Source organism: Triplophysa dalaica, chromosome 17, assembly GCF_015846415.1.
Source record: "Triplophysa dalaica isolate WHDGS20190420 chromosome 17, ASM1584641v1, whole genome shotgun sequence".
Taxonomy (NCBI): domain Eukaryota; kingdom Metazoa; phylum Chordata; class Actinopteri; order Cypriniformes; family Nemacheilidae; genus Triplophysa; species Triplophysa dalaica.
This window is the reverse complement of record NC_079558.1, coordinates 16,042,676-16,057,034: the sequence shown is the minus strand read 5'-3', so window position 1 is coordinate 16,057,034 and position 14,359 is coordinate 16,042,676. Positions and strand designations below refer to the sequence as shown.

General features: G+C 47.2%; 1 protein-coding gene across 2 annotated transcripts in view; it reads left to right on the top strand.

Annotated features, from left to right (window-relative positions):
* Window positions 1-14,359, top strand: part of LOC130438705 (double C2-like domain-containing protein alpha) — a 56,655-nt gene that overhangs the window by 24,512 nt on the left and 17,784 nt on the right. For both annotated transcript variants that reach the window (XM_056770791.1, XM_056770790.1), the window contains exons 2-6: window positions 954-1,270; window positions 2,955-3,034; window positions 3,311-3,385; window positions 3,874-3,983; window positions 8,019-8,145. In XM_056770791.1, coding sequence (XP_056626769.1) covers window positions 958-1,270; window positions 2,955-3,034; window positions 3,311-3,385; window positions 3,874-3,983; window positions 8,019-8,145 — 705 coding nt within the window. In that variant the 5' untranslated portion in view covers window positions 954-957. The remainder of the gene's footprint in view (window positions 1-953; window positions 1,271-2,954; window positions 3,035-3,310; window positions 3,386-3,873; window positions 3,984-8,018; window positions 8,146-14,359) is intronic.

The following is a 14,359-nucleotide window of genomic DNA, read 5'->3' as shown; positions in this document are numbered from 1 at the left end:
TGGTGGGGACTACTCTTCCTAATGTTGTATAATGCAAATCGGCATGACCATGTTGTTTTTGCAGTGTGATCACTGAAGGACAGCTGGTCATTGAAGATAACTCCGAAGTTCCTGGCTATTTTGGAACAAGAAATTGTTGTATTGCTCATTTGTATGGTGGGATCATATCGTATCATGGGGCACCAGGAATACAAGCTCCATTTTGGCAAGGTTCAGCTGGAGGCTATTCCAGATAGGCTGCAATGCATGCATAGCAGTGGAAGGATAACCCTTGTGCCTTTATGATGGGTCCTATGTTGGGTAGATGGAAAAATTAGTGGTCCATACACTGATCCTTAAGAGACCCCGGTGAGCATGTGGTGAGCTGTGGACAATGCGCCCCTCAATGACACCCTGAAAGATCTATTCGAGAGGTAGGATTTAAACCAGCGAAGAGGGGTACATGTAATCCCTAGCAATGATACCGTAGCTTGCAGGATCTAATGATTAACGGTATCAAAGTCTGCAGATAAGTCTAGCAAAACTAGGACAGATGATTTGTAGTTTGTGCCGATATGTTTCATTTAGCTAATTTAATAGTTTTGATTGGCCATGTAGCACCCGATCTGCCATCTCTTACCTCTTAAATGTTTAGTGGTACTTACTTTAATTTAATCCAGTGGTATAGATTAATAGTTACACTTCCCGCCAACCTGTCGACTGGAGTGAGTTTTGGAATCATGCAGAATGAACTGGAAATCCTGTTTTGTTTTTGTAGACATTTTCAGTTTATTTAAAATATAAGTTGTATTTGGTGACAATATATTTTTTAATATGTTCTATAAATAAATATTTTTTTAATTGTTTTATTTAATATACCTCAGTCTTATTTGAACATAACCAACCACACTACAGCAGGATTGGAATCAGCCAATACACAAAGAAAATACTTCTTTTTTGTTTGTGCTCTTCAGCTAAATGACAGTACGAAAAGGAAAGCGGATGGGGATCTCAATTCAGGAAAACATGGCGATAAACGTCTGTCCTGGCCCAATTCAACCCATCCGTCAAATATCAGCATACTTTCCCAGACACTCCCCGACATCCTCCTTCTCTGATCCCTTGTCGCCAAACCTGACCAGCTGTTCCTCAGATGCAGTTGGAGCCAAAGCAGTTGGAGTTCTGTTGTCTCCTCACTCAGCAGGAGCCACTGGAGGTGGAGGCACACTTTCAGCAATGAGTAGCATGGACACGTCCATAGAGATTGACAGTTGTGACAGTGATGACAACAGTGAGTCCAAAGATCAGCCGTGTGACCATATTTATAACAACAAACAAAGAAGTGTATGTGTTTTAATGCATCTTAAATGACTCTTTAATTCATCTGTAGGCCTATGTCCCAAAGTAAGTTCAAAGAAAAATTCAGAGCTGCATATTTGACAAAAACATCCTTTCCTGTTGTTTTACAAACCTCACTATTTTGACCAGATCCATTGTGATTTTAAGAATAACACTGGAGTAAATCTGTTTTACACCTTAAACCAGCTTTGATAGGTAGGCCTCAAGATTAGGTTCCCAGATAGCACAGTTACTTCTGTGAGATATCTGCTAAAAAACATCTGGAAAAAATCTCATGTGTAAAAAACATATGATGAACGTCTTAGAAAAGGAAGTTTTAAATACATGCTTAATCATGAACATCTTACAGACATCTTCTAAATGTCTATATGACATTTGTGTGTCTGCAGAAAAAAGAAAGCCCCACAGGTATGAAAAGACAAGAATGTGTGTAAATAACCATTGGATTTTCATTTAGGGTCAACTTCCTCTTTAACTTTGGTCCTGAAGAGCCATAACACTGCATACTTTCATGACACGGTAGCTGCATCCGAAAGCTAAGGCAGCTGACTTGATGCCTCGTTGTCTCACGAGGCAATGCGTTCGGAGGCAGCATTTAGGTACAAAGGCAGCTCCGAGAAATACATTCGGACAGCCTTCAGAGGCAACGTAACGGAATTCTGTTTGAAATATAAGCAGAGGGCGCCTTTGTGATAACTAACCCAATACTTTAAAACTAAATTAATACTAATTTCTCGATCATTAATGTAATCAAAAATTGTAAAAAGAAAAGTTAGTTTTTTTAACTTGACCTTGCTCGATCAATCACATCCTCCGCCGTGAGCACACACATAGAATTGTCGGAGACTGAAGGCCGGGAAGGATACTAAGGATATCTATGCTGCCTTCAAAAATTGACCTGATGGAGGTATCTCAGGAGACAGGTAATATAGCAAACACTGGATTCAGAAGTGCCTAGATGCATTCCTACCTTGCAATGCTGCCACGGAAGCAGCATTTTTGAGCTTTCGGATGCAGCCACTGTCACAGCCCCTGTCTTTATCTCCCCCTCTTGTGAAGTCCTATTTAACTTGTCCATTTTAGTCTCCATAGTGTTTAATTTGTCTCAGGTGTCTGTTGTTATCCCATGTACATTAGTGTTTTTGTTCTTTATCAGTCATTGATTGTGTCACTACCTGAATGTATCTGTTGTTTAAAGCCTGTGGTATGCTTTTTTTACAGGTAGGCGTACAGCCGAACGTGTTGCTTTTGGTGTTGTTTAGCCCTGTGGATTATTTATTAAACTTTAACTGCATGTGAATTCGCCAGCTATTCGGTATCTTCTTATGGTTCTCTGTTAGGTGTCTTTCCACACTTCTTTTATTTCATGTTCTTTGTCTCATTAATAATAAGCTGCATGGTTAAGGTATGTCAGATGTGTTAGATAAAAGAGTCATATATAATGTCTTGTTCTCTGGGTCTCCAGGACTTGATGTACTTAAATACGTATTTATGCTAAGTTAATTAATATAGACAAGCATAATGATACATGTTTACCACACCTTATAGTCATGGACTTATATCTTTAATTGAATGCGGTTTTTAATAAACATATTTTGATGTTTCATATGTGGCAGCATCCTTAGGAACCCTGGAGTTCAAACTGCTCTATGAAACTGCGACAAGTGCTCTGCACTGCACTGTCATTAGAGCAAAGGTAACTGTATAATCTGAACTCCTGTTTGATGTTTACAAACTCGTATGGATATATGACTCTTGCAGTTCCTTAAATATAGCAATTTAAAGATGAGCTTAACAAATGTAGTCAATTCTAAAAGTTTGTGTGTGCGAGCAAATGTGTGTGTGTGGTGGGGTATTAACTATTAAAGCAGAGTTAATTGGCTGTTTAATCATTTAAAATGATTGTATTTATTCCTTTCTGTAATTGCCTACATTCTACACAAATCCTTAATTTCTTCCTACATGCATACAGGGTTTGAAGCCCATGGACTTTAATGGTTTGGCTGACCCATATGTGAAACTACATCTGCTTCCTGGTGCCTGCAAGGTCTGGTCTATCTCTGTTCGTATTTTCTCACAGCATGTTGCATTTTTAGGCTGTTCAATTTAATTTAACCTATTTTTCAACTACTTTTTTAATAAAAAATTCAGTTTGCTTAAAAATACCAACTTCATCACAACATTCAACAAATTTTTAAATTTAGTTTAAAAAATACATTAAGTATTATTTCATATATCATATCTTCATAAATTCCCTTCTGCAGATTTACTGGCATAGATTTGGGTTTACATAAATACAATGCTGGTAATGTCAAACTAGTAGTAACTGTCCAAATATTTTGTCATTTTATCAATACAATTACCACCATTTTTTTGTGTTAATATTGTATTTTTATTACTGTATGATTCATGAAAATGTTTTCAAAAGTTAATTATTTTTTACGTCATTTGGTAAAGCTATGCTTTGTGAATTTTGCACTTTAACATTGTTGTAATGGAAATTTATGTTTTTATTGTTTTAATAACGTGTCCAAGGCCAATAAGCTAAAGACGAAGATTGTGAAAAACACCCTAAACCCAGTGTGGAATGAAACGCTTACATATTGTGGCATCACAATGGAGGATATGTACAGAAGAACCCTCAGGTATGACCAGTCATCTCACCAACAATGAATACAACTAAACCTTATGCCACAGATGCTGTCAGTTACCAGAGAAAATCATTTCAGCTAGTTTAATACTCTAAAAAAGAATGTGGAGTAATGCTTAAAGTATACATAACAAATGTATGGTACTGTGGATGTTTAAAATATAAAATTATCACACTTGTTTCTAATGAAAACATATGCACTGTACGCACTATATTCCTTGTTCCAATTGGGTATCAGTTCAAATTCCACTTTTTTCAGAAGGTTAAGCCAAACTAGTTAAATATTGCACACTTATGCATTAAAATAGTTCAAAATAGTAGGTCTCCTCTACCTGTCGAGATGGCCTTTTTAGTGCTGAACACTTTAAGCACTTGAGTTTGTAGTGAATATTATTTGAAATTGGACATGCTTTGCATTGAAGGTTTCATGTTGTAGCGGATCTGCCAGGCTCTCTCACAACGCAACCCTCAAGCTCCCTCTCTCCAAATTGCTGATCACCCGATTACCTGCACATCATCACCTCCTCATCAACACACCTCACTTGCATTCATTGTCTGGTCATTGTATGCATACAGACTCACACGTCTAGAGTGTTTACCTACTTATCTATCTCCACGTTATCTGATCTTCCCAAGTCATCTCCTATTTTGCTCCTTCATTCTTCAGTTCCCTAAGTCAGCTCCAATGTCATCTCACTTTATTCATCCTCACAAGGCATGTGCTGTCATCCGGCTAGCCCTGTGTCCACGATCTCCATCATGACCATCTCTAAACATAAGAACTGTGTCACTACCATATTCATTATACTGTACGAAAATATACTGCTGAACATTGACTTACCTGCCATTTTGCTGCTCTGGATCTGTTAAATAAACAGATGCCTTGTCCTTACCATCAGTCTCTGAGTCGTTCTGTTATAGAAGACCAGACCAACAATGTTAAGATGAGAAGATGGATAACTTTGAAGAGATCATGAACATTCTAGCGGACTCTAACAGCCACCACCACGCAGAGCACCCCTTCTTCTGTCAACAACTCTATCTCTCTTGTGGTCATCTGCAGTCACATGGCAAATCCTGCTCCCTACTCTGGTTTGGCGGAGGATTGCAACAGTTTATTCTCCAGTGTTCTCTCGTCCTCGAGATGCAGCCGCATAAGCTTCCTCTGAAAGAGCTAAATTGCTAAATCTGTTAACAGGATCAGCACTGCAATGGGCTGAATGCCACCAAGCTCAAGCGGGATCTAATGTCCATTCAAGTTGCACACCATATACAGCTATGAACCCTGAATGCTCAGTTCTCCCCGTTCCACCAACCAGAGTTGGGTGATTTTTGCTCCAGAACCAGTCGATGAGCCCATGTAACTAAGCATCTCCCAGTTTACCGGCATCTGACCATGTTCCAAGATTTCATACACGAGGTGATCCGTGAGTTTCTGCACAAGTTTATCCTGAGGCACATCGACGACATCCTCGTCTACTCCCGAAGCATGGTTGAACATCCCCATCAAGATGTAGAGGTCCTGCTCCACCTCCGGAAAAACAAGCTCTTCCTCAAAGTTGAAAAATGCAGCTTTGACCCGACCTCATTTCAGTGTATGAGTTACAACATCAACCAACACTGTATTAAGATGGAAAAGGGGAAAGTGAATACCATCCGCAACTGGCCCATTCCCACTACTATAAACGAACTTCAAAGACTCCATTTCATCCAGGACTTTAGCTCTTTCATACATCCCCTAACCAGTCTGCTCAAAGGCAAGCCCAAGTCTCTGTCCTGGTCTTCCTTGGCCACACAGGCATTCGAACTCCTGAAGCTGAGATTCATCACCGCACCACTCCTCAGCCATCCTGATTCCTCATAGCTCTTCCTTGTGGAGGTTGATACTTCTTTGTCCAGGATAAGAGCGGTGCTTTCAATCAAAGTACAACATCAGAGCCCGGGAGCTCTTGGCCATCAAGCTGGCCCTGCAGGGGTGGAGCCATTGGCTGTAGGGAGCTCAATACCCATTTAAAGTACTCATCGACCATAAAACCTTAATTATCTCAATCGATCAAACGTCTCACCCCTCGTTAGACAAGATGGGCTATATTTTTTATGAGATTCCGGTTGTCCATATCCTATAGCCCGTCCAGACGCCAGGCTCCTGACAAATCCCCTGTTTATCCGGAGCCCATCTTGCACTCACACATTTTCGTCAACCTCATAGAGTGGGAACTCGGTGAGGAGAATACCTCCGCCAATGCCCCAAATGTTGGTTTAAATAATCTACTTTAACCAGTATTTAAGAAATAAAGGTAAAGAGATTTCTATTTTGCCTATACTATTTGTGGAAGTTTTTGCAGGGTAAAGTAGCGGATACTGCATACAGTTTTTTTTGTATGTGTGAGGTTTAGCTTATGGCCAGCTAGAAGCAAGTGCTTGCAAGATCAGTGGGAGCACATTTGCAGGTTCCCAGTATGAGACATGGAGACAAAACAGGCTTATTATGGCGTACAGATGCCAATCAAGCATTTAAAAATAACATAAACGTTTAAATACAGTTGAGCTGAATGTAACAATGAGAATTATATATGAAAATATTTAAATACATTATAAACATGGGGGGGGCACGGTGGCTTAGTGGTTAGCACGTTCGCCTCACACCTCCAGGGTTGGGGGTTCGATTCCCGCTTCCGATTTGTGTGTGTGGAGTTTGCATGTTCTCCCCGTGCCTCGGGGGTTTCCTCCGGGTACTCCGGTTTCCTCCCCTGGTCCAAAGACATGCATGGTAGGTTGATTGGCATCTCTGGAAAAAATTGTCCGTAGTGAGTGCGTGAGTGAATGAGTGAGTGTGTGTGCCCTGCGATGGGTTGGCACTCCATCCAGGGTGTATCCTGCCTTGATGCCCGATGACTCCTGAGATAGGCGCAGGCTCCCCGTGACCCGAGGTAGTTCGGATAAGCGGTAGAAAATGGAATGGAATTATAAACATATACATATTCATATTTATCACACATTATTAATACAAATAATAAAGCAAAATTCCCACAATGTATATAATGAAATATCTCATGAAAAAATGGTTTCTAAAACTGATAAACTGAAAGACGCTGGAATAAAGAATGGTTTCTTCACTTTTCATAAAACGGTCAAGAAGCGTTTGAACCATATTTGTTTTGAAAGAGACTTTTTTGGAAGAGCATCAAACATGCTTTCCACATGCAATAATTTGGTTTCCCAGAATATTCATTTAATTTCGCAGTTACTTTTGCTTCCACCTCTCATCTCACTCCCATTCTCACTCTTTGTCCGTCCTCACTCTTGGCGTGTCTTTCTCAGCTGTAGTGACAGATTGAGGTCATTGTTGTATCTGGGGCGTTTGATTTCACTGACCCCTGAAAAATCTGGGAATCGTCTGCATGAGGCTAAAGTTTCTGCATATGAGAGATTGTTTGTGTTTTATGACACCCATAGGCTGGAAACTGTAAGTCTGGGGGTTAAACTAGATTGAATCAGACAGGTCAAGCAAATGTAACTACTTATAACAACAAGGACACATGAAGGTTTATAGAAGTTCTTTACAGAAGCTTACACTATACTGTATGTATTTAATGTGTATGTAAGTAATAGCTTTCATGCAATCTGCATGTTTTATATCCTAGCACATTCTTTAAGGATACTTTTCCAAGTTTTTTTTAAAGATAAAGAAAAAGTTGAACAGAATATCTATGCAGTATCTACAACTGCTTATTCAATTTTAATACAGTAATTACCCTAAAAACGAACTACACCCATTTGGTGATTTGTCAAACCCTAGTATGGCACTCATATGTATCACAATTAAATATGTTTTATTCAGTGTTTTATGTGTTTTTCCTAAGGTGTAAAAGTAACAATGGCATCAATTTCTCCTTATCAGTTCAACACGCAGATTGATCGGAAGCATTTTTGGCAAATGCAAGGAGACTGCTAGTGTCTGAAGTGTCCATTTTATTTCACGTCGCACTTCCCTAATGGTGTGAGTAAAGATATTGTCTGTCTCTCTTAGGGTGTCTGTGTGTGATGAGGACAAGCTGACTCATAATGAGTTCATTGGAGAGTCACGGGTGGCATTACGCAAAGTGAAGCCTGACCAACCCAAACACTATAACATCTGCTTAGAGCATCCACCTCCCGTGAGTGCCTGTGATAGCAAAGTAGTAATAGCTGTATGTAAATAAATATATGATTTTTTTATCATTTACCCCCTCTCATGCTGTTCCAAATTAATGTGACCTTCTTCAGACAAGGGCAGATATTTAAAAGCTTCCGTATAAAACCCATAAATGTGGCTAGTAAAATGCCATAAATCATTAAATAAAAATTAAAGGAATGGTTTACCTTCAAAATGAAATTCTGTTATCATTTACTCCAATGGAGGACCAATGGTTCCCTTTCTGTCGGTCTCTCGACGTTGTGTCGAGAACGACAGATGGGGTTCGCCCTTGAGAACCAATCAACTCTGACTACTATAGAAAAGGCCAATGAAATTTGGCGAATGCAATTTGCATGCCGGGCTCCGCCCCCGGAAATCCGGTATAAAAGGAGGCCGGCGTGCAGCATTCACTTACCTTTTGTTCTTCAGAGCCATCGCTCATGAGTACAACTCAGGATTCAATCCTCTACAACTACACGCTGGTGCTACGACGTGTTACAGCGGATCGTCCCTTTCTGCAGCGACCTTCCCCTGGGCGTCTCGGCGGTTCCGGAGGTGTTAGAGATTTTTTCTAAAAGTCCTTTTCAGGACTGACTGAGCATTCTCCAGCGCGGCATGTCCCGCTGTTCTCTTGGGTGCGGCACCCTCATCGAGGAGGGGGATGGACACGATCGCTGCATTAGGTGTCTGGGCGTCCAGCACACTGAAGCAGCGTTCGTTGACACATCTGCCTGCACTGCGGGCAGATTGTCATTCAGAAGTTGCGGTCACGGGTGGCTGTCTTCCTACGGGAACCAGCCACCATTTCGTCTGCTACCCGGGCTGTGACATCTGTGGCTACGGCCCCGATGACCACCCACGTTAGCAGCGTTAGTGATACGGGGAACTCTGCGAACGTAAACCCGCCAGCCAAGTGCTCACGGGCCGATCGCACCCCGATTCGCTCTTCTGAACGTTCCCCAACCGGCGGTGGCATACCGTCCGGATCCTCACGCACACACTCGGAAACGATGTGTGACGTAGATGAGATGTCGCTCGCAGCATCGGAGGGAGACTGGCATCCGACTCTGCCGAATCCAAACTCCACCCCCAGCGGTCGAGTTCAGGAGGAAGCAGAAGTGATGTCATCCGTGCTAACCCGGGGATGCGTGGTTCCCGAGGTCGGTGCGCGGTGCAAACCGCGCCCACCCCGGGTGCCATGTTTTTCCCGGAGGTGCATGAGGAGCTGTGTAAAACTTGGAACGCTCCTCTCACGGACCGTTCCAGTGAAACCAGCTCCGGCTCCCTTACTTCCCTCGATGGTGAGGCAGCCAAGGACTGCGTCGAGATCCCCCGGGTGGAACGTCCGCCTGCGGTGCACCTGTGCCGCGGACGGCTACCACCTGGGGGGGGATCGACCACTCCTACCGTCCAAAGCACGTAAGACTTTGGCATCACTGGTGTCGAAGGCTTGCGATGTTGCGGGCCAGGCTGCCTCCTCTCTCTATGCCTTGGCCATCCTGCAGGTCCGCCAGGCCAGGGCGTTGAGAGGGCTCCACGAGGGTAAGGCCGACCCGGGTATAATGCAGGATCTCCGTGCCGCCGCTGACAGCGCTCTACGGGCGACTAAGGCGGCGGCACGGGCCCTGGGTCGGACGATGTCCACGGTAGTGGTCCAGGAGAGACACCCCCGGCTATACCTTGTGCAGAAGAGTGACAGCAAGGAAGTCCGCTTTCTTGATGCACTCATCTCGCAGGGTGGGTTGTTGGTAACACCGTCGAGGACTGCGCTCAGCAGTTTTTTGACGGCGAAGCAGACAGTGGCAATTAACCACATTTTTTTCACGCCGCGACTCGGCCGCCTACAGGCCTCCGAGATCTCACGTGACGTCTGCTTCCCTGCAACCCAGGACCCTTTCGACATCGGCTCCGGTTCCTGTGCCCCCACAGGCGGCACCCCGGAAGCAGAGGTCGAGGGGAAAACCTCCACCCCGTCAGCAACCTCCTCGCGAGAAGGGACACTGACGGGAAGACCCCAGGGAGAACAACATCGGGCCCGAACCTTCACAGCCACGGCTCTGATCGGTCGGTACGGGACGACTCCTGCCTCGTCACCAAAGCCGGGCCCTTGTTAGGGCTTGGCGCCCACTTACTCACTGAGTTTTCTGTTCTCCCCGGGTTTACTTGCAGCCGATCGCACACTCCACTGGACTGTGCTCGGCGAACCGACCTCACACCCTGGCGAGGCGTGAGGTCGTACACATATACGACAGCCGTCACCACTCTCAAACCGACAGTGCGTGCCGTTGTCCCGCCAGGCAGGTAAGCAGGCGGAGCAAAAACCTTCCCTCCGGGGACTCCCCGCGACATGGTTAGCTCCGCCAGCCGACGAACCACCCCCCGTGGGAATGATGAAGCAGACCGTCCCCTTGGTCACCCTGTCACAGTCCCTGGGAGCTCGAGAGCTGCCCACACTGTCTCGCTGGCTAATGAGGGCGGTCCGTCTTGGTTACTCGATCCAGTTCGCCAGAGACTCACCCAAGTTTCGGGGCATCATCTCTCCCTCTGTCAGAGGCAGGGACGCCTCCGTACTTCGGGTAGAGGTCACCACCCTTCTGGCAAAACAGGCATCGAGTTCGTCCCTCAAAACCAAGATGTTCAGTGGGTCACCACCCGCACTTCATCGTTCCCAAGAAAGACGGCGGGTTGCCCCCAAAGGCTGCGTACCCTGAACAGAGCACCTTTACAAGCTGCCATTCAGGGTGCTCACACAGAGGCGCGTCCTGACATCTATGAGGTGTCAGGATTGGTTCGTGGCAATCGACCTGAAGGACGCTTACTTTCATGTCTCGATCCTCCTCGACACCGACCGTTCCCACGGTTCGCGTGCGAGAGGCGGGCATATCAGTACAGAGTCCTCCCTTTCGGTCTGTCCCTGACCGCCCTTTCTCCCTGAGAGGAGGAAGGCGAGCGGGTACTAAACTATCTCAGCGACTGGCCTATCTTGGCACACTCGCGAGATCTGTTATGTACACAAAGGGACCTGGTGCTCCGGCACCTAGGTCGATTGGGACTCCAGGTCAACCAAGAGAGGGGCAAGCTCTCCCCAGTGCAGAGCATCCTCTTTCTCGGTATGGAACTCAGCTCTGTCACCATGTCGGCACACCTGTCCGCAGTTGTGCCCAACCAGTGTTGAACTTTCTGAAATGAACATTTTAGGCAGACAGCGGTCCCCCTGAAACAATTCAGAGGCTCCTGGGACACATGGCGTCCTCGCGGGCTAATACCCCTCGAGTTGATGCACATGACACCGCTCCAACACTGGTTTCAGAGTCGAGTTCCGAGGAGAGCGTGGCACACCGGCAGCAGGCGCATGGTGATGCTGCCCTGCTGCCGACGCACCATAACCCCTAGTCTTTATGACTTTTTCGACGGACTCAGGTCCCTCTGAGCAGGTTATGAGGCAGGTCGTGGTGACGACTGAAGTCTCCCTGCAGGGGTGCGGTGTAGTGTGCAACGGGCACGCAGGTGGGGTGTTGGACGAACCCCCGCCTGCGCTGGCATATCAATTGCCAAGAGTTGTGGGCTATGCTACTTGCACTGAGCAGGCTACGGCCTCTCGTGCGAGACATGCACGTGCTGTTCCGAGGACAGCACTATAGCTGTAGCGAATACAGATCGTCAGGGTGGCGTTCGCACACAGCAGCTAAACACAACTTGCTCGACGCCTCCTCCGGTGGAGTCAACAGGTGACTCGTTCCCTGCAGGCCACACACCCCGGGCAAACTGAACTAGACAGCCGACGTGCTTTCTCGCCAGTTTATGCCTCGTGGAGAGTGGCGACTCCACCCCCGTGCAGTCCAGCTCATTTGGAGGCTGTTCGGGTAGGCCCAGGTAAAACCTGTTCACCTCCCGTAACACCACCATTTGCCCGCTTGATAGTCCCTGCCCTCGGCACGGATATCCTTGCGCACAGCTGGCCGCGGGATGGGCGGAAGCACACCTTCCCCCCCCCAGGAGCCTTCTTGTACAGACTCTGTGCAAGGTCAGGGAGCAGGAGCACCAAGTGTTATTGGTTACACCACACCGGTCTAACCGCACTTGGCCTCAGAGCCGATGCTCTGGACAGCGACTCCCCCTGAACCATTCCCCTGACAGAGGACCTGCTCTCTCAGGGGAAGGACACGTTCTGGCATCCCAGATCAGACCTCTGGAACACCCATGTCTGGTCTCTAGACGGGACGAGAAGATCCTAAGATGGCTACTCCCCCTATACTGCTGAGACCATCACCCAGGCTAGGGCCCCATCTACTAGGCGGTTACACGCCTCTAGACGGTGCCTCTTCTCGTCCTGGTGTCTTTCTCAACGAGAAAGACCCACTGAGGTGCTTGATCAGGATTGTGTTCCCCTCCTCACGAGACTGGAGACTAACATCTCCCTTCCACACTGAAAGTGTATGTAGTCGCTATTGCCACTCATCACGACTCAGTCGGTGGAAAGTTTCTAGGGCAACACGACCTGGTCACCAGGTTCCTAAGCAGCGAGAGGGCGGAATCCGCCTCATCTCCGCTCCATACCCTCTTGGGACCCTAAGTGGTCCTGGGGAGCCTCAGGGCCCCCCAAAGAGCCCCTCGGAGGTTCCGATCTTCCTCATAGAGTAAGACGGCCCTCCTGACGGCGCTCACTTCTTTCAAGAGGGTAGGGGACCACCGAGCATCCTCCGTGTCCCTGGATTGCCTTAAACTCGGCCCTGGAAACTCTCACGTTATCTTGAGACCCAGGCCCGGATGCGTGCCCAAGAAGTTCCCACTACTCCCTCCGGGGCCAAGTGGTGAACTTGCAGGCGCTCCCCATAGGGGAGGAAGACCCAACCCGATTAGTGTTGTGTCCAGTACGTACTGGACCGCACGCAGAGCTCTGAAGCTCTGACCAGCTCCGTGTCTGTTGGAGGACAGCAGAAGGGGAAGGCTGTCTCCAAACAGAGGCTGGCGCACTGGGTCGTGGACGCCGTTACGACGGCATTCCGATCTCAGAATCTCCCATGCCCATTGGCAGTGAGGGCTCACTCCACACGGAGTTTAGCCACCTCCTGGACACTGGCAGAAGCGCCTCTCTAGCAGACATCTGTAGAGCTGCGGGTTGGGCTATGCCCAAACACCTTCGCAAGGGTTAACAACCTTTGCGTAAACCCGGTGTCAGCCCACGTCCTGCGTGGCGACATGTAGGACTGGCATCCGGGGGGGCGTATGCCTGCGAAAGCACCTTTCCACCCTCTAACAGGTTGGGTCAGTGTGCTATTTACCTTTTCTTCTTACCCGAACACATCGCTAAGAAACTGGTACCTCACCAGCCTCCCTTCTTACCCAGACACTGGTTAAGAATAGGCATTCCATCCATCACCAAACAAGCACCCCCTGGGGGCTGGCTGGGCAGAGCAGCCTTCCCCCTTAGGCCGGGATACCATGTGAGCTATCACAGATAGCTCTAACCGGACCTAGTGCTACCGGACGTCTGTAACACCCCCTCCGTGGGCTGTTCCGTCTGATGTATCCTCATGAGAATGGTTCCCACTCCTGGTAACCCATGAGCTTCCCCAGGTGGGCCTCCACCTCGCGGTTAACTACTCAGTCCGCACGTTCCATGCGTTCTCCTCCAAGGACGAGACCATACCTATATCCACCATATTCCTCCCCACGGGTAGGAGGTGGCCTCTGTAGCGCTTCTCTGATTAAGAGTCGCGCTTACCCGGTGTAAACTGATCTGGATGGCCTCTCGCCTATAGAGAGCTAAGGCCCCGTCCGTGAAAGTTACCGGTCAGGGCTGTACCCATCTTTCTCCAAGAAAGCTCTGGAACCCCCCGACCACCACACTGGAAGGTTACAGTCTCACGAAAGCTTCGAGATGACACGCCCAGGCTTGTTACCGTCGCTTCGCTAGAGATTGTGACGCGATACAGCGTTGTGGCGTTTTCCATAGGCAACCCCATCTGTCGTTCTCGACACAACGTCGAGAGACCGACAGAAAGGGAACGTCTTGGTTACGTATGTAACCTCAGTTCCCTGATGGAGGGAACGAGACGTTGTGTCCCTTATGCCACGAACACGTATCGTATTCTGCTGCAGTTTGAGAGGTCTCAGGCTCTTCAGAACAAAGGTAAGTGAATGCTGCACGCCGGCCTCCTTTTATACCGGATTTCCGGGGGCGGAGCCCGGCA